The sequence below is a fragment of the Polypterus senegalus genome, chromosome 1 (genome assembly GCF_016835505.1).
Source record: "Polypterus senegalus isolate Bchr_013 chromosome 1, ASM1683550v1, whole genome shotgun sequence".
NCBI classification, from domain to species: Eukaryota; Metazoa; Chordata; class Cladistia; order Polypteriformes; family Polypteridae; genus Polypterus; species Polypterus senegalus.
This window is the reverse complement of record NC_053154.1, coordinates 332,383,761-332,407,336: the sequence shown is the minus strand read 5'-3', so window position 1 is coordinate 332,407,336 and position 23,576 is coordinate 332,383,761. Positions and strand designations below refer to the sequence as shown.

At 40.7% G+C, this 23,576-nt stretch overlaps 1 protein-coding gene across 2 annotated transcripts in view; it reads left to right on the top strand.

Annotated features, from left to right (window-relative positions):
- LOC120516693 overlaps positions 1 to 23,576 on the top strand; it is a 46,377-nt gene that overhangs the window by 4,838 nt on the left and 17,963 nt on the right. For both annotated transcript variants that reach the window (XM_039738571.1, XM_039738564.1), the window contains exons 2-5: positions 8,661 to 8,996; positions 14,713 to 15,033; positions 15,927 to 16,034; positions 17,862 to 18,284. In XM_039738571.1, the coding sequence (XP_039594505.1) occupies positions 8,661 to 8,996; positions 14,713 to 15,033; positions 15,927 to 16,034; positions 17,862 to 18,284 (1,188 nt within the window). The remainder of the gene's footprint in view (positions 1 to 8,660; positions 8,997 to 14,712; positions 15,034 to 15,926; positions 16,035 to 17,861; positions 18,285 to 23,576) is intronic.

The window sequence follows — 23,576 nt, the reverse complement described above, 5'->3', positions numbered from 1 at the left end:
CAAGACGTGATCTTCTCGGAAGACAATTTGTCATCCCGCAAGACAAGGCAGTGAGACAGAAGGACAGCCGCTGTACAGGCTTTTAAATGATCGACACACAGCCCGACAAGCAGAACACAAGACCGAAGACAAGCTTGCCATACAGCAGCTGATCCGACCGCATCTCTTTAGCGTGTGTTCAGGCCCCCTTTCACAACGCGAGCAACATTATACGTCCCGTGAGAAAGAGATTTAACTATGCCTGGGGCAGGAAATAAAGGACAAATATTGTTTTTACAAATATTTTAAAGTAAAAGTGAAAATGATGCATATGTAACAATCTCTTTAAATTGTTTATCCAGTAAACCGAATCCGGGGGTGGGTGAGCGAAGCGAGCAGGGGGCACAGCCCCCTAGTTCTACAAAAACATTTTAATGTGCACACAAGTATTAATCCAGGTTTGCATGGCCCCATAAACGATCGTTTTCAAGGGGGTGGCACAAATGAAGAGAAGGAATCACATGGCATGTCAAAATACAGAACCTTTTTATTGAGCACATTTTGCAAACAACTTAAACTATAATTTTGACAACATATTTTCATTTAGACTTAGTAAAATATCCAGAGGCACTTGTCACTGAACATCTCTTAGAAAAGGAATAAATAGTAAATATTTTTTGTAAACCAACTCCACTTTCTGTTAATGTTACCAGTCTCTGTGCACTGACACACTAGCTATATGGATTGTAATGGCGTTGGTTATCGTGATCCACAACTTGCTTTTTTTTATCGTAGGCCGTATCTCTAGCAAACGCGTCTACAGTGACGTCTGACTTGAGTGCCCTCTAGCTTTTTCAGCTTTCCCTGAGGATGTGGAGGGTGCCAGTCTTAGTTTCACATATTCATGGCACTCCAAAGCATGTTTGCGGCTAAGGTGGTGCAGAAAATTGCTTGAGTTGACAATGTTAGCTCAACAGAATTTGCAGTAAATAGTTGTTTGTGGGCAGCACGGTGGCGCTGTGGGTAGCGCTGCTGCCTCACAGTAAGGAGGCCTGGGTTCGCTTCCCGGGTCCTCCCTGCCTGTGTGGAGTTTGCATGTTCTCCCCGTGTCTGCATGGGTTTCCTCCCACAGTCCAAAGACATGCGGGTTGGGTGGATTGGCGATTCTAAATTGGCCCTAATGTGCGCTTGGGGTGTGGGTGTGTTTGTGTGTGTCCTGTGGTGGGTTGGCACCCTGTCCAGGATTGGTTCCTGCCTTGTGCCCTGTGTTGGCTGGGATTGGCTCCAGCAGACCCCCGTGACCCTGTGTTCGTATTCAACGGGTTGGAAAATGGATGGATGGATAGTTGTTTGGTCCACATCCGACCTTTTAAAACCAAAGTATCTCCAGACAACAGACACGGCTCCTTTTTTCAGCAAAAGTTCTTCTGTGTCATCATGTTCAACTTCATTGTCTGCTACAGCTTCAGTTTTGGAATGTTCTCTGTCCATTTTCACCGCTCAATACCTCCACTAACGCGTGTACGCCATTGCATGCGTGTTTAGCGGTGTAGCAGTGAAAAAGGTCCTCCCTTAAACAGTTTCCCACTGCGCCACGTTCTGAACGTTGTTTAGGCTATTTAAACCGGTGTTGCGGTATAAGAAAAATCCACATCATAACAAAAATAAAAAACGCTTTTCGGTACAAATTGGTATCCCTCCCAGCACTAACTACATGCAAACATTTTTATAGTTATTTAACTCTTTTAGGGCTATTTTTTTTTTTTTGTTTGTTTCTTTTCTCCCAGGGCTGAATATTTTTTCAAAAACTAACTTTTTTAAAAAAAGGACACAAAGCAATTGTTTAACATATCAAATCAGCAAAAAATATTTACATTTGACAAATGTTGCTGTCTTGCATGTTGTATGAGCCTGCATACTCTATGACTTCACGTACACATCACATACATTTTACACAGCACAGTCTGATGTCGCTCAAAGCAGCCACGTTGCACTCCTTACAATACGTGTTGCTTTGGTGCCTCCTTTTCAGTTGTCTGTTGCTGCACTTTCTCACATATATTGTTAGTGTGTACTGGAGAGAGACAAGTCACCCGTTTGACATTGTGCCATGCCACTGCCACCAAGCTTTCTGCCCACATGAAAACCGTACTGTCACCTCTTTTCATCTTCAGCCTGTGAAGGCCTGTGTCTCCTGTTCACCCTCACTGTGCCACAAGCTCTAATTCTCCTGCTCTGTAGCTCCATGAACAATTCTGGGCATGTATAAAAATTGTCCAAATGTACACAACATGACCCAAATGTTCATAGCCCTGAAGCAGCGCCAGCACAACCCGACTTGTCAAGGGACAGTTCTCTCTTTGAAATAAATACTTTCCTGTACTGTATATGTAATTACTTTCAGGCAGAAACCAGTGTTTGCTTCTGCCAGTACAAAATCCTTTATGCCATATTTTGTGGGCTTGTCTGGCATATATTGGCAGAAAAAAAGGTGTTCCTTGTATTTCATCATAGATTCATACACAAACAAATCACGGCCAGGCTGATAAAACTGTTTCTATGTTGGTTCCACAATGTCAAGCAGGGGCTGAACTTCATACATGGGGTTATAGCCTGGCTCACCCCTTGGGATTTGCTTCTGATTATCACAGAAGTGAATAAAACTTTGCAGCAGCACGTACCTATAATCACGCGGCATAACCTGTCCAAAGCCACCAGGGGACAAAGCACATTTGGACCAACGCTCCCTGAAGTTCTATCAACAGTCTAGCCCCATCACTATTTGTAATGCCACAAAGCACTTCATCTCGTCTTTTGTTGTGGGTTTCCACTTTGAAAAACGTGAATGTGGTGCAAGCGCAGCCCGCAATTCAAAAAATTTCTCTGCCTACCTGTTTGTCTCGTCTGACAGAAGCTGAAAAGCAGCATCAGGAGACAGCAGCCTGAATTAGTCCAGCAGCTGGTAATCTGTCGAGTCCAACAGCAAGCCATGCTGTCTTGTGAAGTCCGGTAGCAAGTTTGGCTCCCGCTGATCAATGTCTGGGTATTCCTCCCTTGTTGTTGGTGCGTCGGCTGCGTGAATGTGCTCAGCTGGGGCGACGTCGGCTGGTGTCCTATCAGCTGATGCCGGCTCCTCACTCTCTTGCTCGATCTCCTGATCACTGTCAACAAAATCAGATTCTGAAAAATCAGAGTCTGACTCGGCGATAATGCGCAAAGCATTGCCTGCTGAGTATTTTCTTTTCTGCACTCGCTTCGCTCCCTTGTGAGATGTCGATGCCATCTTGCCTTTCTTTACATTTTGTAACTCGCACACATGCAAGGATTAGATGCCGAGTCAATGAGTCTAACAGTCCTCCAAGCAGAGAGGGGATGCCTGCGATGTAACAGTGAATTTTGTCGCCATTAACAGCTGATTGTCACCCTTTACCCCTAGACGTCAACATAAGTCGACATCCACCCTAAAAGAGTTGTCCAAAGTTGTCTGGAACCAGCAGGGGAGCAAGTCATTCTCAGCTATTCTGTGGCAGTGTCCCTCAGTCTAGATACCCGCAGGGCTGCATGGGAGTTGGAGTCTGGCAGCGCAGCCCTGTACAGTTCCCTGGGGGACGATAGACTGCGTTGCTGGGGCAGGATCTCCCTGGCTTTCTTGTAGCCTGGAAGTTTTTCCAACTGGCCGCGTAACGTCACCAAAACTACTCCTGAGTTCGCCTTAAAAGGAGCCCGCTTCCATAGCTCTTGGGAGTCAGAGTTGGGAGGAAGTGAGCAACACTCAACTGGAGGAGAGAAGGAGGAAGATTCCTTGGTTTCTTGCGTTTGTAATTGTATTTGTGGCTTGTTGAGAAGGGACGTCTGTGAAAAAGAAGTGGCTTGGTGAGTGGACACCTGCTTAGTAAGTGGCACAGATGTTGAGTGACACTCCAATCTGAAGACAACCATTTGGTCTTCTTATGCCTAGCTAGTATTTGTCTTTACTTGAGGCAGCAATTCACATGTGGGTAAGCTGTACACATGGGGCGCCATCAAGCAGCTACATCAAAGTCTCATTTTGCTTTCACAAAGTCTCATTTTGCTCCAACAACAACAACATTTATTTATAGAGCACATTTTCATACAAACAGTAGCTCAAAGTGCTTTACATAATAAAGAATAGAAAAATAAAAGACACAATAAGAAAACAAAATAAATCAACATTAATTAACATCGAATAAGAGTAAGGTTCAATGGCCAGGGGGGACAGAAAAACAAAAAAAAACTCCAGACGGCTGGAGAAAAAATAAAATCTGTAGGGATTCCAGACCATGAGACCCCCTGACCAGTCCCCTCAACACACCTGTTCCCATGTTACACAAGTCTCAGTTTGCTTAAGCTATCTATCCACATGCGGATAAAGCTGTACACTTTGAGTGCTATAAAGCAGATATTCCTATTATTCATAAATATCCATCCATCCATTACCTAACTAAAGGGTCATCTGCTGGAGCCAATCCCAGCCAACACAGTGCGCAAGGCAGGACATAAATATACCATAGTTAAGTATAACTCCCTAGTGTAGGTGAACCCAAATAATGATTAGAGGAATTACTATGGTAATACATCAGAATTTAATATTTCAAAATATGAAAAAAAAAAATAGAATACTGTATTGTTACTGTACTAAAACTGATCCAGGTATCATGGAAAGATTATATTGTGGATTGAGTGGGAATTCTCGCAAAGCACTTAGTAACTGTTAGTGTTTTTTTCAAGGGATCTGTGATATTCGGACTTGCAGTGCTTCCGGAAAGTATTCACAGCAGTTCATCACATTTTCCACATGTTACAGCCTTATTCCAAAATGGATCAAATTCATTTTTTTCCTCAGAATTCTACATACAACATCCCATAATGACAACGTGAAAAAAGTTTACTTAAGGTTTTTGCAAATTTATTAAAAATACAAAAACCTGAGAAAGCACATGTCCATAAGTATTCACAGCCTTTGCCATGAAGCTCCAAATTGAGCTCGGGTCCATCCTGTTTCCCCTGATCATCCTTGAGATGTTTAATTGGAGTCCACCTGTGGTCAATTCAGTTGACGGGACATGATTTGGAAAGGCACACACCTGTCTATAGAAGGTCCCACAGTTGACCGTTCATGTCAGAGCACAAACCAAGCATGAAGTCAAAGGAATTGTCTGTAGACCTCCGAGACAGGATTGTCTCGAGGCACAAGTCTGGGGAATGTTACAGAAAAAATTCTGCTGCTTTGAAGGTCCCAATGAGCACAGTGGCCTCCATCATCCATAAGTGGAAGAAGTTCAAAACCACCAGGACTCTTCCTAGAGCTGGGCGGCCATCTAAACTGAGCGATTGGGGGAGAAGGGCCTTAGTCAGGGAGGTGACCAAGAACCTGATGGTCACTCTGTCAGAGCTCCAGAGGTCCTCTGTGGAGAGAGGAGAACCTTCCAGAAGGACAACCATCTCTGCAGCAATCTACCCATCAGGCCTGTATGGTAGAGTGGCCAGATGGAAGCCACTCCTTAGTAAAAGGCACATGGCAGCCCGACTGGAGTTTGCCAAAAGGCACCTGAAGGACTCTCAGACCATGAGAAACAAAATTCTCTGTTCTGATGAGACAAAGATTGAACTGTTTGGTGTGAATGCCAGGCGTCACATTTGGAGGAAACCAGGCACCGCTCATCACCAGGGGCCTCATGTATAAATGGTGCGTACGCACAGAAATGTTGTGTACTTCCATTTCCACGTTCAAATCGCAATGTATAAAACCTACACTTGGCGTAAAGCCACGCACTTTTCCACGGTACCTCATGCCCTGGCGTACGCAAGTTCTCCACTCGGTTTTGCAGACTGGCGGCACTCGGCGTCAAAGCAGTGCTACTGTTCTTGTGTGGTTACTCCTTATTTTCCTGACCTGGCTTTATAAATACACTGAAACTAACTGTAAATTGTTTATTAGTGTAATGCATCTGATTGTAATTAACTTGTAACAATATAATAGTCCAGGGAATAACCATAGTATTCCAAATACCATAACTGCTTTAGCGTTGTTACTCTCACTGCACCTTCTTCTTCTTTCAGCTGCTCCCATTAAGAGTTGCCACAGCGGATCATCTTTTTCCATATTACTCTCACTGCACCACTCGGAGTATTTATATCACTGTATCTGAGTGGGAATCACAGCAGCTGATCGGAAAGAGAATTATCAGTATACAGCTTCAAGGACACGCTGTCTCAGCCACTGCTAAACATTTTAAAGCCTTTCCTGTACAGACCTCGCGGTTCAGAAACAGTTTCATCCCAAGAACTTTAAACGCACTCAATCAATTGCTCCTTGTAGAACTGTTTGTTCTTAGAAGTACAATCACCCCACTGTAAACTTTATAAAGCGCGTATTTACGTATGAAGACGATATCATTTTTAAGATGTAATGCAGCAAAATGTTTATTATATTATACAGATAAAACTTTAACTTCGTTTAAATAATTTATATTCTTCACTGGGACTGGCATGAAGGATAGAATAATTAAACATGTACGACGAAGATATTTCAATGTTCTTTAAATGTTTTGAAGAATCGGCGCTCTAAGCTTACAGATGGCTTAACTTCTATTACAGAGCTGATTGTGTGGCGATCAGTTACTTGGATAAAGAAAAGCAAGGACTGCAGTGACGGCTACGCCAATATATATTAAATATAAAACAGACAAAATAACAACAGCTAAAAACGCAGTGCCAAATTTCGGCAAAAGTTAAATGCTTGTCTTGAGCACGAGGCGGCTATGCAGTGTCTGTAACGGACGTGGCCATCCACCGTGCATAAGATACCATATTGACATCGGCAGGTGAAGGAGCCAACGATTCTTTCTCTGCCCAGGGCCACCATGAGCCTAGAGTCGCCCTTGATTACTGCTGCAATAAATTATTTCATCGAAGGTCGCACACAATCACTGCGCCGTGAAACCCATGTTTAATAACGTGCGCCTATCATCATGAAAATGACATCACGTATACATCTCAGTATTTTAGTTATTCAGAGAGCTGTAATATCACGAATGTCATGGATTCTGTGTCCAGTTGGAGGAAGAGAAAGCCCAGAAGTACGTAGTGATTCACACACAGAGCACATTGAAGATCAAATACAAAACAAAGCATTTAACGTGCTACTTTAATTACGATGTGATTTGAGAAACTGGTTAATTAAACGATTTTAAGATGAAGTTTATGATGTTCTACTTTAATGACAAAATAAACTACGTGATTAAAGTGGAAATTTCGAGATTGAAGTTGACATTTCGTGCTTTTTCCCCACCGTGTGCCTTTTTTTTCCTCCTCTGTACCCTAATAAACTTTCATATGACACTCAGACAGTGGGCTACAACTCGGCTTTTCACAGCGACTTTGATATGTGACTTCTTTTTTATTTCCGGCACTGTGTGATTTTGTGAACATGAGCTTTCAAGTTTCTCCAACACGCTATGTCACTCGATCAACTTCATTTTGTTGATTATACCACGGTTTATTTGAACAAATAGTATGTTTTTCCTTTGCCTCCACTTGGTATTCTCTGAAATTCTTATATTTTCCCCCATGATTTTCCCATTGTCTTTTCACAGAAGGCTGAGCTTAAGGGCGATTTATATTGATTTGCATATTCAAAGAGGCGGAATTCTGGGAGGAGTTGGGGCGTTACATAAAGCGCGTGCACGAAGCGTTACTTTTCACGCTGATCGGGATTTATGTAGCAGAAGAATGTGGAAGTTGGAGTACGCACAGATTCCTGCATCTGGATTTTTCTGTGCGTAAGCACATTTCGGTTTTTGTGTTTACGCCATGTTATAGTGCGAGTTCTACGCACGGCGTTATACATGAGGCCCCTGGCCAATACCATCCCTACAGTGAAGCATTATGGTGGCAGCATCGTGCTGTGGAGATGTTTTTCAGCGGCAGGAACTGGGAGACTAGTCAGGATAAAGGGAAAGATGACTGCAGCAATGTACAGAGACATCCTGGATGAAAACCTGCTCCAGAGCTCTTGACCTCAGACTGGGGCGACGGTTCATCTTTCAGCAGGACAACGACCCTAAGCACACAGCCAAGATATCAAAGTAGTGGCTTTAGGACAACTCTGTGAATGTCCTCGAGTGGCCCAGACTTGAATCTGATTGAACATCTCTGGAGAGATCTTAAAATGGCAGTGCACCGACGCTTCACATCCAACCTGATGGAGCTTGAGAGGTGCTGCAAAGAGGGATGGGCGAAACTGGCCAAGGATAGGTGTGCCAAGCTTGTGGCATCATATTCACAAAGACTTGAGGCTGGAATTGCTGCCAAAGTGTTGAGCACAGGCTGTGAATACTTATGGACATGGGATTTCTCAGTTTTTTTATTTTTAATAAATTTGCAAAAACCTCAAGTAAACTTTTTTCAAGTTGTCATTATGGGGTGTTGTGTGTAGAATTCTGAGGAAAAAAATGAATGTAATCCATTTTGGAAGAAGGCTGTAATATAACAAAATGTGGAAAAAGTGATGCGCTGGGAATACTTTCTGAATGCACTGTATGAAACATGCAGGTCAGAAAACCTTGTAAAATGGGCCTTGTCCAAAGCTAACACACATTTTGTAAAGGTATTTAATTTATTGATCACTGTTTATTTTTCCATCTTTTTTTCCACAACAGACCTTAAATTGGAGGTGGAGGATCTTAATGCATTGGCAAAGACAGACATCACTTTGAAATGTTTAATAAAGAATATGCCAACCAATGTGAAACTGGAAAATGTGGGTGTTGTGTGGACAAAGCAAGAGGCAGGTAGTTCTACACCAGTTTACACTTTTCAGACTGGGAAAACAGAAAGTAAACGTGATGGAGCCTACATGAATGAGACTGAAGTTTTGAATGGAGACGCTTCACTCCATCTCCCAAATGTACAATTTGAGGATGAAGGTTCCTATACGTGTATTGTGTACGTCACGCCATCCAAAGGTGAAAGGAAATTTCAGCTTTTTGTATCTGGTAAGTGCTAGTCTACATAGTGATCCTTAATTTGTGTAAGATAGCAAAAAAAAATCTGTTGTATGTAATTTTCTTAGTAGTATGGCTTAGAAAAGATATATCTAGAATTGAACACAAATTTTTTGTTAGTCTGATAGGCTAGCAGGAGGCAGGTTTCTAGCTATGGCAAATCTGCCTTTGTAGTTTCTGTAAAATGCAACAGACAAATCCCAGACACACACAATGTCTCATTTGTAGTTAGGATCACAAGTATCACTGTGGAACTTAGAGTTAATAAGGCAGTCCTTCAGTAAAATCTGGGTCCATGTTCTGAACTGTATACCTGTGATGCTGCACACGTAAGGAAAGCCATTTTTAACATTTAATCTCTCATTCCAGGTCCTATTTTATTTGTGCCAGTCTCCATTTCTAGCGTCTACAATTACATTTTCACTGGTCAAAATATATAAACACCATTGTGGTTTGGCAGTGCATGCTTTTTGGCCTCTTTTATGGAGAATTACTCATGCCAAAATGTACACTCACCTAAAGGATTATTAGGAACACCATATGTAGCCGCCGTCGCATAAAGCGAAGTCGGGCACGGGTAAGACGCGTGTCAAAGAAATCTCTCAGTCCAAAAGTTTGTTTTAAAAATATTTAGTGAAAGTTAAAGGCAAATAATCCATACAAGAATAAAAAGAAATTTAGTTACACACATAGAAATAAAGGCAAACAAAGGAAAAATGTATCTACTATAAACTTAGTTTTTCTTCAGAAGCTTTGGTTATTTCTGTACTTAAACGTTCTTTCTTTCTATACTTAAAGGTTCTTAATTTTTTCTTCTTCTGTATGCCTTAAACATATGGTTCAAAACTTACAGTAAATCTTTTATTTTACGAGTTACTTCACACTCAAAAGGCCCATAGGCCGTTGGCACAGACATGCGCTTAGTCACGGTCACACGCATAAGCACGAACGCGAGCACAAACAAGAACACGGTTAAAAAACCGTATGCCTCTGTACCTTACACAAGGTGAGGCTAAACACTAACTAGAAAACATTGTTAACTCATAACTGTTAAGAAATGACAGGAAAATATCAACTTAATTCTATTCACGGGGGTTTTAGGAACCTCCCATATTTTATGCATTATCATCTAATAAATATTCATACATTTTATAGAACTAGGAAAATTGCTCTTACACCATACTAATACGGTGTTTGACCCCCTTTCGCCTTCAGAACTGCCTTAATTCTACGTGGCATCGATTCAACAAGGTGCTGAAAGCATTCTTTAGAAATGTTGGCCCATATTGATAGGATAGCATCTTGCAGTTGATGGAGATTTGTGGGATGCACATCCAGGGCACGAAGCTCCCGTTCCACCACATCCCAAAGATGCTCTGTTGGGTTGAGATCTGGTGACTGTGGGGGCCATTTTAGTACAGTGAACTCATTGTCATGTTCAAGAAACCAATTTGAAATGATTCGAGCTTTGTGACATGGTGCATTATCCTGCTGGAAGTAGCCATCAGAGGATGGGTACATGGTGGTCATGAAGGGATGGACATGGTCAGAAACAATGCTCAGGTAGCCCGTGGCATTTAAACGATGCCCAATTGGCACTAAGGGGCCTAAAGTGTGCCAAGAAAACATCCCCCACACCATTACACCACCACCAGCAGCCTGCACAGTGGTAACAAGGCATGATGGATCCATGTTCTCATTCTGTTTACGCCAAATTCTGACTCCACCATTTGAATGTCTCAATAGAAATCGAGACTCGTCAGACCAGGCAACATTTTTCCAGTCTTCAACTGTCCAATTTTGGTGAGCTCGTGCATATTGTAGCCTCTTTTTCCTATTTGTAGTGGAGATGAGTGGTACCCGGTGGGGTCTTCTGCTGTTGTAGCCCATCCGCCTCAAGGTTGTGCGTGTTGTGGCTTCACAAATGCTTTGCTGCATACCTCGGTTGTAACGAGTGGTTATTTCAGTCAAAGTTGCTCTTCTATCAGCTTGAATCAGTCGGCCCATTCATTCTCCTCTGACCTCTAGCATCAACAAGGCATTTTCGCCCACAGGACTGCCGCATACTGGATGTTTTTCCCTTTTCACACCAGTCTTTGTAAACCCTAGAAATGGTTGTGCGTGAAAATCCCAGTAACTGAGCAGATTGTGAAATACTCAGAGCGGCCCGTCTGGCACCAACAACCATGCCACGCTCAGAATTGCTTAAATCACCTTTCTTTGCCATTCTGACATTCAGTTTGGAGTTCAGGAGATTGTCTTGACCAGGACCACACCCCTAAATGCATTGACGCAACTGCCATGTGATTGGTGGATTAGATAATTGCATTAATGAGAAATTGAACAGGTGTTCCTAATAATCCTTTAGGTGAGTGTAGTACTAGGGTGTTGTACCGTGTTAGCCATTAGATAGATAGATACTTTATTAATTCCAAGGGTGAAATTCACATACTCCAGCAGCAGCATACTGACCAAACTCTCTGGGCAAGTAATAGGGATGCAGACTTACGGCCAGCAGTTCGATGTCCCTGCAGCAAGTGGAGATTTTGATGTCCAGAGTTACACCACCTTGTATTCACATAGAGAGCAAGTCCTCCTACTCTCTGCTTCCCGCAGGTATTTGCTTTTCTGTCCGCTCTAACTGTGCTAAACCTGGGTTGCTCCACGTTAGCATCTGGGATGGTAGTTGTTAGCCACGTTTCACAAAAACACAACAAACTGCATTCTCTGTAGGTCCTGACATTTTTCACCAGCACGGTGTGACGATGCGGGTTCGTCTCCACACTCCCATCGCTGTTCGGGAGCCCGTCAACCCAACACCGTCGATAGTTTATAACTGAGATGAGCTAGACAGTGGAGGCAACAACTGAGCAAGGGGATAGTACAAATGTGCAAAGTGCTTTTATTAAAATAGTCAAACAAAAACAAAGTGTTCATCAAGTGCAGTGCTTTCAAAGTTCAAATAAATAATCCGATAAAAGAAAAACGTGGAGTTAAAAACAATCCTTTAAAACGAGGGTAAAACGTTCATATGGAAGCAATCTTTAAAAACAAATGACAAGCCCGGTGTCTTCTTTTAACTGGTGACTCCCCTGCTTCTTCCTGTCCAGGCTTCGCAACAGGGGAGCCACTCTACCTGCAGCTGACCTTCTTTCCACTACTGATCTGGAGGCGTCCCGATCCCTGGCTTCTGTTCCACTCCCTCCAGACCACGATTTGGGAATTCCTCTCATGGCCAAGGCTCTCACGTGGAGGACACCACATCCCAAATCCTGACTCCCGCTGCCATCTGCGGCCCTATGCGGAGTCCCCTGTCTCCCAGTCACTCCTGTACTTCCTACAACAAATTCTACGGGAGCGACAACTACTACGCCCAAGGTGTCGGCGTAACACCCAGGCTGTCTGCTCAGCTGCCTACGAGTGCTCGCTCGCTTCCTACCGCACCGACTTGCTCTCTCGCTTCCTGTAACCTCCGTCTCCTTCTCTTTTTCGTTTTTCTGATCTTTCTGTACTCTTCCTAATCAACTCGCGCTTCTTTTATATTGAGAGGGGCCATAGCAGCTGCAGCACATTAGCCACAGGAACGATCACGGATGTGGGCAGTCCCTCACCTGTGCACTAGGTGAGAAACGCCCACACCGCAAATCGCCCTGTGGCTTGCTACGACTACTACGTCCCCTCACGAAGCCGCGAGCGAGTGCGGTGATTGCTTATTTCAAACAACGGCCTTTGCTAAGTGAGCTGTGGACCCATAAAACCACACACGGCCAGTTCGTCTATCTTATTTGGTAGCGAGTTAGTATCACAGAAGGCACTGAAGGCTTGAAACACCACTTTCTTGGAAGTCGCTTCGCTTTTAGCTTAGCTCCAGCTCTGCTGCCACGATACTGCTTTCTTACCTTGTCAGGTAAATGGGGAACCACACCGGCACTGGCATTTGTTCTTAGTGCTTGAAGTTGACTACTTGAATAAACAAGCCTCGGCGTGTAAAAATCCATGTCCAAGTAATAAAAAGTGTCCAGGGAACGAGTGCACATAAAAGAAAGTGATAGGAGTGATCAGTAAAATAGAGAAAAAGGTAGAAAAATAAAGTCATACACGGAGCTGCTGGAAAGGCTGCCACTTGCGGCGGCGCCCGAGTATAGTACTAGGGTGTTATACCGTATCAGCCATTATAAATGTAGTGAGAAATCAAGTAAAATGACACTTTTTATTAGCTAACTAAAAAGATTACAATATGCAAGCGTTTGAGGCAACTCGGGCCCCTTCTTCAGGCAAGATGTAATGATTACACTTTGTCTCAGATGGTATTCATTATTTGTTGAAATGGAACAGGAGCCATCAGAAAGTCATTGGACACCTGGAGCCCTGCCGGGTGTCCTATAAAAGGGGGCCAGCTGCCAGTATTCAGTGGCCAGAGTCGTTGGGGTTGGGTTGGGAGAAGAACAAAGCCTGTGTGGAGGACTGGAGACTAAAGGACTGTGGTGTTGATATTCTTTGTATACTGTTGAGAAGTGGGGAGCAATCAGATAGCACTTCCCTACAGAAGAATAAAGGTGTGTGTTGTGTGGTGAACCTGTGTCCTGCCTGTCTGTATCGGGATGGGGGGGGCTGTACGTGCCCGGGCTTCACACATTATATTGGTGGGGTTTACCCCTTTCAATTTGTTTTATTTGAGCATAGTAGGGCCATGTGTTCTAGTAATACATGAATTAAAATAATACACGTCATGATTCCATTTCAAATAACAACAACAACAACATCATTTATTTCTATAGCACATTTTCATACAAACAGTAGCTCAAAGTGCTTTACATAATAAAGAATAGAAAAATAAAAGGCACAATAAGAAAACACAAATAAATCAACATTAATTAAAATCGAATAAGAGTAAGGTCCAATGGCCAGGGGGGGACAGAAAAAACAAAACAAAACTCCAGACGGCTGGAGAAAAAATAAAATCTGTAGGGATTCCAGACCATGAGACCGCCCAGTCCCCTCATTTCATATTGAAAAGCAATTAATCGTTTGATTTTTTTTTTTAATGTTGATGCAATATTTCTGCCAAAATTTAATGCAAAGCACAAATAGTTGTATTTTGGTGTAGTATGCTAATTGGATTACATTTAATGCAAACATAGACATTCCTTCATTCTCTTTAGTTAGGGTCTTTCAGGTTTTCTGTTTCCATATGCCTTTTTTCTTTCTTTTTTTATTGCTTTTTCCATTTTTTCTGTTTGTGCCTATCAGGGGCTTCATACCCCAAGTGTCATGATTCTGAACCTTGTTATATCTTTAAGATCTGCAGCAACCTTTACTTTTTCTCTAGAAGCCAATTTGTCCACAGAAAAAGCACACGTTCTCTGTGGCTTAAGTTACAGAATGCATTGTGCTGGGATGTTTTCCGTTTCAGTATAATTATTGTCATTGCATACAAAAATGAATAATAGAACTGCACCATTATACAAGATCTGATGGGTAGAAAGAGTTGGCACTATGTAACAGTTACAGATAGATTATATTGATACATTGTTATTCAAATCAATAGAATGGAAAAGTGTACATTTGTTAAAATAGTTCATTTACAATATATACATATTTTTCTTTTTTACACTAAACACCATAATTTACATGTAATGAATTTTAATGATTTGATTGGATGTTTGCTTTATGTAAATTCTGTTGTGTTATTTTTATGTTTTTAAAGAACGTCCTGATATTACTATCGAGCCAAAGGAAGTAGAAGTATTGCTTGGTAATGAGCGATCCATTGAATGCACAGCAAATAACTTTTACCCTAGCAAGATTAATATTAAATGGTTAAAGATCAAAGACGGTAGCAGTGACCTCATTACTGATAACATCTGCACTGGAAGTCCTACTAAGAATGGACAAGGGGCCTTTGATATCCTCAGCCGCCTCATAGTAATGCCAGGACTTGAAGATAACAACTATAAGTACCAATGTCAAGTGGAGCACAGGACAGTTGGACCCACCTACTTTGTGGAGTCATCATTGAGAGTCAAAGGTTTGTTACTTTCATTGCTTATTTACAGTTGTCTGAATTTCCAAGAGTTCTCCCAGGATTCTAATTAAATATTTCAGTTTTCTTGAATTTCACTTTTTGGTGTTTGGAGGCTACCTACTATAATAGGTTTGTGCTTAATGAACAGTAAAATATGGCAAGTGTTTCAATGTTATCTTAAAGTAATAAGTACATATTCTGGACAGTTTTATTAGATAATCTATTATGATTTGAAAACATATTAATCTGTAAGAATCTTAGCTGGGAAGTAGAACTTAGAAATGTTTGAGGTTGAGGCCTTGCAGCTGTTATCAGTCCAGAAGCAGTGAATGGTTCCAGCTCTGTGGCATTGTAAAAATGTTTTTACTTGTGCAGTTCACAATGCCTCTGTCCTGCAAAAGAGTCCATCAATAAAAATCTACTACCAACCTCCGTAGACAGTACTTGATTAATTCTTATCTTTTGAAGTTGTGTGGGCTACTCCATACTTCTGATACCACTTATCACCTTGAATGTCAAATTCACTCTTAGCTCTCTGTATTTTATTCATTGCCCCCCTATTTTTCATTGTTTCTGCTGTGTGATGTTTTTATATTTGTAGTATGTTTTTTCTGTGTAAGAATTCTCACACAATAGTTACATATGAGTTAATTAAAGTTGAACACTGAATTTAGATCTGACAATGTGAAGTATCACTGACAGCTAACTGCTGTGATACACAGCTCCACTGACCATGACTATGAAAGTGAGAAGGGTCCTAACTGGTACATTTTTCTTTTTCTTTTTGTCCCCTACAAATTCAAAATCAACTGCTTTGAAGGTACAGTATTACAGAGATGGGACTACCGTCTATAAGAACTTAATGTTAAATTGTTTTTCTCCTGTATTCAATTTAGAACCAGAAGTACCGTCAAAGGCTCCACTTATCTTGGGGATTCTTTTGCCATTACTAATTCTTGCAGTAGTCTCTGGCATTCTTGCATATCTAAAATTCTTTAAAAGCAGTAAGTGATTTTTTTTTTCCTCCGTTTTACATTTTAAATAGGTTCTGCTCATATAGCAGCTTGTAGTTCTGAAAAGAGTCACAAACCTGACAAAATGGGTACAGGAACTTCAAAATATAGTCATAAAGCTGGGCAGGACCTTCACTAGCCAGCCTATAACGAACACACACAGTCCAGCTAATCTCAGACCACTTTTTGCAGGCTTTTGTCTGACTGTGTCCAACGTGGGGAAAGTTGGCCTTACAGTTTAAAATATAAAGAAATGTCCCAAAATATATCAGAATGCCAACAAGGTTGGGGATAACCGGAAACCCCTGGCTTGTAGGCAGAAAGTCAACAGTGATTCTTTATAAATGAAGAATACTTAGTAACAAACTAGAAAAAAGCAGCAATGCTAAACAGAGCAAAAAAGGCAAAAGCATTTGCATAAAAAGGTAACTCACAAGAAGCAAGTCCTCATACATGATCCAGTAATAACAATAATCCCAAAACAGAAATAAAAATTCCAGAAACTAGAACAAAAAAAAACCAAGTAATTCAGTACTAGCACAAAACTCTAGTCCAAGTTGAATCACTGATTGCATCTCTCATTCAGGACTCCAGAAAATGGCAGAGGAGGACCCGCTTCCTGAGGCTCCACCCATAAAACACATGGAATGGAGGCACATTAAAAAATGTATAATTACAAAAACAGAAAATATACAAGTCTGAAAAATAGCAATAAATAACATGAACACGTTAATACATAACAGACTCTTCTTATTCTGTAAGTAAAGAGAAGCGCACATTATCTTCTTCTATAATACGCGACCGTGGCTGTTCGTTTGTCTGTCCAGGATTTTAAATCACCTGTAGCTCGCAAACAGTTTCTCCTATTGACTTGAAATTTGGTGCACATATACTATGTGACGCCTACTATCCACTTTCGGGTGTTAATTTTATTACTCTTTTTATTTTATTGTAGAATGAACTCTTGGCAGCATGCAGCAGGTCGGCCGTGCGGCGCATGCGGCGCATGCGGCGCATGCGTATGGGTGTCGTTCTCATTCCCTACCACCTTCGCTAATCATTCTTGAGGCAGATTGGCACTTAAGTGAAAAATTAAAGAAAACGTACTAAGTATTTGCAACACAAAAACTAACGTAATCAGTTTTAATGCGAAAAGATGCCGACGAAAGAAGAGAAGCAGCGGGCCGCTAGGGTGGAGAAAAGAAGAGCTGCTCAGGAAGCCGCAAGCGCATCAACCTCTGAGCGAACGAATGGTAAACGTACAGAGAAAGAGGAGGAAAACTAGGAATGCTCAAGTCGAGTGTATTCACTGCATGTTATCGTGCAGTACGCCATTACTGGTCATTATATAATCAAATATAATGCCCAAAAATACAAAGCAATTGGATGTATTGTCCGTTGAAAATGTTACCATTTTTGGAATGAAAGAAAAGGCAACAAAAGATTTCATTGTGGCATTTCTCTATTGTAAATCCTCACCAAATCTTTATAGCTGCATCTGTTTAGTTAAGTGTAGTCGTGTAACTTTTAAGATAAATATCAGTCACTGAATATTGGCACATTTGTTTTTATTTATTTTTTAGGGTAATACCTACTTTTAAAACCAAAAAATAAACTCTAAAGTCCATGCAAGCAGTTTGCTATTAGTTTCAGTATAAAAAACTGTTTTGGAAAAAAAAAAACCAAACATTTGTTGGGTTGAAAACTAGGAGCTCAGTTCGCTACTACTATTTTTGTTTTCTCAGAATAATGTGAAAAGTTGAAGTATTAGACTTGCACACTATTAAGAATAACTTGTTCTTTCATTTTCTCTTCTAGTTGCTCCTCAAGTGACAGAATTCCAAATTCCTGTTGCATTGAAACATCAAGAAAAATCAGAATTTTCCTGCTTGGTATCTGGATTTCGGCCTAAGAGTATTACACTTAAATTATATCTAGAAAGGGAAGGGCAACAATCAATACAGATTTTTCGGCTTAAAACAGAACATAAACAATGGATCAACATTTTGAAGGACTCGACATACAGTGAAGTTAATGAATCTCAAAGTGACCCACAAGGCTCGTTTCGGGCTGCTGTTACAAATGATAAGGCACATGGAGATGGCACACGCTCACTTACATTGACTGTAACAATTTTCCCAGACATTAATATAGATAACAATGCAAATCTAAATCTGCAGGTTCAACATTCAGCATCAGTGGAATCTATTGAATGGAACAGGAAAATTAATGTCATTGGAGGTAACCTTTTTTTTATTTTTTTCTTCAGCTCTTTTAAGTATATCATTAGTGGCAATTCTGGCACCACAGTGGAGCAATGGCTAGCACTCCTGCAGCACAGATCCAGCATATTGGGTTCCAACCTATTGCTTGTATGGAGTCTGCACATTCTTCCCAGGTCTTGCATACATTATTCTCCCACATCCCTAAAGACTTGCAGGCTTGGTTAATTAGCAATTCCAAATTTGTTGACTGTATGCGTGAGTGAGTGGCTCCTGTGATGGGGTTTGTCCCATCCAGGGCAGATTTTTACCTTCTGTCCAATGTTGTAAGAATTGACTCTATGCCCTTTTCACTCTGATTTGGACAAAGTGGGTTGGAGGGTGTTCATTGGTGCTAATTTTATTCCTTGTTGCTGCCTCTCAATTTCATTTTTTCTTATTTAGTACTGCACAGATTTTCAGACTCATGTAGATTACTCAGTGTTAAGTGAGTGTGCAGTATTAGAAAAACTGTATAATCAATGTAATTATAAAATATCAGTAGAGGTAAAGTAACATCTGATTTATACACACACATACACTGTGTCTTTGGTCAGGCTTTACACCAAAATCATTGACTGTGGTTCAAGTGGATGCTTTAAAACATAATGATATATGTGGTGTTTTGGGAGGGGAGCTGGGAGATATAGCATTGTGGAAATCTGTTGATTAGTGCCTGTGTGTATACTTGTATTGCAAAATCCATTTTTAGTGAGTGTCATAAACTCCACTCTGAGTCATAACAAGGTTTGGGGCAGCCACCCGTATATTTGGTATCCTGGCTGCAAAGTTGCAAAAATGTAAACAGCACTGATGTGCACAAAACCCGAGTCCAAAACAGAACTGAGGAAATATGGAAAAGGTGGAGGCGTTTAAAGGGGAAGGCATGAAGTGAAGTCAAAGAGGTTGGGGTCATGAAGGTCTTCAGCCATAGGCTTGAGCCCAGACATGACATCACAGGGGCCGGAGCCAGTAAGGTCTTCTTCCTTAGACTCAGACCCGGAAGTGACATCAAGGGGGCCAGGTGGAATGTCCCATGAATGGTTTGCAGGAAAGGCAGAAAAAGAGTCCATGTACTCTGCCACATCCCAGTCTGATTTGGAATTTCCCTTACTCGAGCCCTTTAGCTGCCTCCTATGCGCACGTCTGTGACAAGAGTTAATGTCTCAATAAATGAATATAAAGTATTTACCTAGTTATGTTAAAATGTTTGTCAGTATCTAATATATAATGGAGTGCATGTATTTCTCTAGTATACATATCGACACTTTTGAACCTCTTTCTGCCGAATGTTGCACAGATTTCCCCATTTCTAGGCCATAAGCTATATTTATTTAATGACCCCACCTGTGTTTTAGCATGGAAGTGCTCTTGGGAGGTATTGTTTGGACTCTTCAGGGTTCAAAATTAACATTTGCCAGATTTCAGTTGGGCACCATTTTGAGGCAATTGGTACCCATTTGTTGGCCACTGGTTGCCAGGAATGTCAGTCACTTTAGTGATGCACCAGTTTTTTGCCAGTGGGTCTGCGTAACTATCACATCGGCATATAACTTGCCAATCTCTAGTTTTTACGATTAAAATAAAATATAATCTGTACTCCTGTGCATTGTACTTTCTGGCTTTCCTTTATGTGGGTAAACCAAATTAAAGTAACAATGCAACAGTTGCCCACTGTGCAAGTATGTGAGTAAGCTGGGTATGCATGTGACAGTAATGTTAAAAGTCTGCTTTAGCTTAGAAAGATCAACATGAAGGGTCAGAAAAATCCAACAGAACCCCTGGCAACTGCAGTGTCTACTGTGTAAAAGTCTGTTCAATCAACATTTATTTATATAGCACATATTCATACAAAAAAATGTAGCTCAAAGTGCTTTACAAAATGAATAGAAAAATAGAAGACACAATAAAAAATAAACATAGGTTAACATTCATTAACATAGAATAAGTAAGGTCCGATGGCCAGGGTGGACAGAAAAAAAAAAAAAAATAAAATCTGTAGGGGTTCCAGACCACGAGACCACCTGACCAGTCCCCACTGGGCATTCTACCTAACATAAATCAAACAGTCCTCTTTGTATTAATGGTTTTCATGGAAGGACCTGATGATGATGGTCACGTAGACTTCTGGCTTTCAGTCCATCAATGTTGGAGCATCATGATGCTTTGAGTAGGTGGTGGTGGCGCAGACCGGAAAAAGAAACAGAAGAGAGAGTTGGGGTCAGTACGGATTTTAGAGCCACTATGAATAGTTATTATGATGATGAACTGAACATACAGAGTATCAGGATTAAGTTAAAGTGAAGTTATGAGAAGGCCATGTTAAAGTAATGTGTTTTCAGCAGTGTTTTAAACTGCTCTACTGTATCAGCCTGGTGAATTCCTATTGGCAGGCTATTCCAGATTTTAGGTGCATAACAGCAGAAGGCCGCCTGCCCGCCTCACCACTTCTTTTAAGTTTAGCTTTTGGAATTGTAAGGAGACACTCATTTGAGGATCTGAGGTTACGATTTGGAATATAAGGTGTCAGACATTCCGATATATAAGATGGAGCAGATTATTTAAGGCTTTATAAACCATAAGCTGTATTTTAAAGTCAATCCTGAATGACACAGGCAACCAGTGTAGTGACATCAAAACTGGAGAGATGTGTTCGGATTTTCTTTTCCTAGTTAGGATTCTAGCAGCAGCATTCTGCACTCGTTGCAAGTGATTTATGTCTTTTTTTTGGTGGTCCTGAGAGGAGTGCGTTACAGTAATCTAGTCGACTGAAAACAAAAGTGTGAATTAATTTCTCAGCATCTTTCAGTGATATAAGAGGTCTAACTTTTGCAATGTTTCTTGAGTGAAAAAATGCTGTCCTAGTGATCTGATGAATATGCAATTTAAAATTCAGATTACAGTCAACAGTTACCCCTTAATTTTTTACTTCCGTCCTAACTTTTAATCCTAATGCATTAAGTTTATTTCTGATAACCTCATTGAATCCATTATTGCCAATTACTAAGATTTCAGTTTTCTCTTTATTTAGCTTGAGAAAATTACTATTCCATTCAGAAATACCAGTAAGACATTGTGTTAGTGAATCAAGAGAGTCGGGGTCATCAGGTGCTATTGATAAGTACAGCTGTGTGTCATCAGCATAGCTGTGGTAGCTCACGTTGTGCCCTGAGATAATCTGACCTAACGGAAGCATATATAAAAGATATAGGTAACTGGAACATAATCCAGGAAAAGGTCAGCCGTGATAGAATTAAAATGAAGATGTCTGGCACTACAAATGTGATAAGCTATTTAAGATTGCATAACACAGAAAATGATGCTGACTTTCAACTACTAATTGCATATCTACTACAATTTTCCTGAAGAAGCAGCTACCTCAAAAGCGTTCATATTGTAATCTGTGTAGTTAGCCAACACACGGTGTCATTTCGCTTCACTTCTCATTGCATTACATATGAGGTAAAACAACCTTCTTTTGACAAATTTGTTCACTTCTTTTTGATTGTGTCTTCAAAATACTGCAGTATTCGTAAAATTCATTAAACACCAATATAAGTAATAATTATTTATTTTTATTGGAATACAAGGACAGCAGTTTAGAACCCCAATAAATGGAATAAGTAAGTGAAATAAGACTGAATACTTTTCAAAAAAGGATGCAAAACAGAAGGTGAGCAGGCAGAGATGATACGCACAAGCGTCTACTGTTGTTTTTACATTAAAATATGTGAAGTATTGTTTATATGATGTTTACTATAAAGAACATGTATACATGTTTAATGAATCTATTACAATTTTTAGCATTATATTTTCATCCATCCATTTCCAAACCCGCTTATCCCAAGCAGTGTCTTGGGCAGCAAGAGCTTCTCTCAGCAAGCTTTGGGTGCAAGGCAGGATAATCCCTTGAAAAGACACCAGTCCGTCACAGGATGAACACACACAGACAGACATATAAGGGCCACTTTAGCAAGACCAGTTCACCTAACCTGCTTGTTTTGACCTGTGGTAGGAAACGCATGCAAAAAGGGAGAGATCATGCCAACTCCATACAGGCAGCACCCAGGAGGCAAAAAAGGTAAAATAGATTACAGAATGGAATAATCATTTTCAGTGCACTTCAAGTAAATGAAGGATATATTCTGTAATTCTTTTGAAAATAACCATCTTGCACTTTAAAATGTAACTGCTAATTATTAGGTGTTTTTAGCTGTGAAAATATTTAGAAACAGTTGTTCAGTAAACTGAATTCTACTACCCCAATCCTCATAGGTTTGGTTTGAACAAACCACATGACACAAGGAGTGGGTGTCCCCATAGCCATAGTTCTGACATGTTACTTAAGTGGTACAGCTTCAGATTGAAATATTGTAAAGTAGCAGTTATAGCAAGCTGAAGAATACGTGCATAGCTTCTTTATTACTCCAAATATAGGGTGTTAAAAATGGTAATTAGTTTTGGAAACTAAAAGTTAATATCTGATTGCCAAGCCTGGCAACCAGTTTTAACAGTCAGTGTTGAGCCGTGTTGGCACAGGTATACAAAGTGACTCCCCACAGTGGTGGTTTGGTGTTTAATCATTTTTGTTTTTTTCCCAAAATTCTTTCACTGGGGAATTTTTATTGATGGCACCTATGCTATCAGTCGGGTATCGGGTATCCCGTCTAGAATTACTATATAGAATGCATTGTTAAATGGGTAAAGCCAGGTTATCCTGTAACACCTATAAACTAACATGTGAAGAGGGGGCTATGAAGTTAGCTAAATATGAAGATTTAAATTTTGAGACCGAAAATAAGTAAATACTCTCATATGTTCAAAAATAGCTTAAATATTTGGGGTGCTGTCTATATACAATACAGTTTACAATACAGTTTATTTTTGTATAGCCCAAAATCACACAGGAAGTGCCGCAATGGGCTTTAACAGGCCCTGCCTTTTGACAGCCCCCCAGCCTTGACTCTCTGAGAAGACAAGGAAAAACTCCCAATAAAACCTTGTAGGAAAATGGAAGAAACCTCGGAAAGGCAGTTCAAAGAGAGACCCCTTTCCAGGTAGGTTGGGCGTGCAGTGGGTGTCAATACAATACAATACAATATACACAACAGAACAATTCCTTAAGACAGCATAATAATAAAAATTTTAGAAGTACGGTTTAACAGCAGATGATATGACATAATTAGGTTTGGATATTTTTAGAGTCCTGGAGACCTCATCCATCTAGCTGCCTCCCCATTTGGCCATGCCACGGCTGAAACGTTGTTCCGAT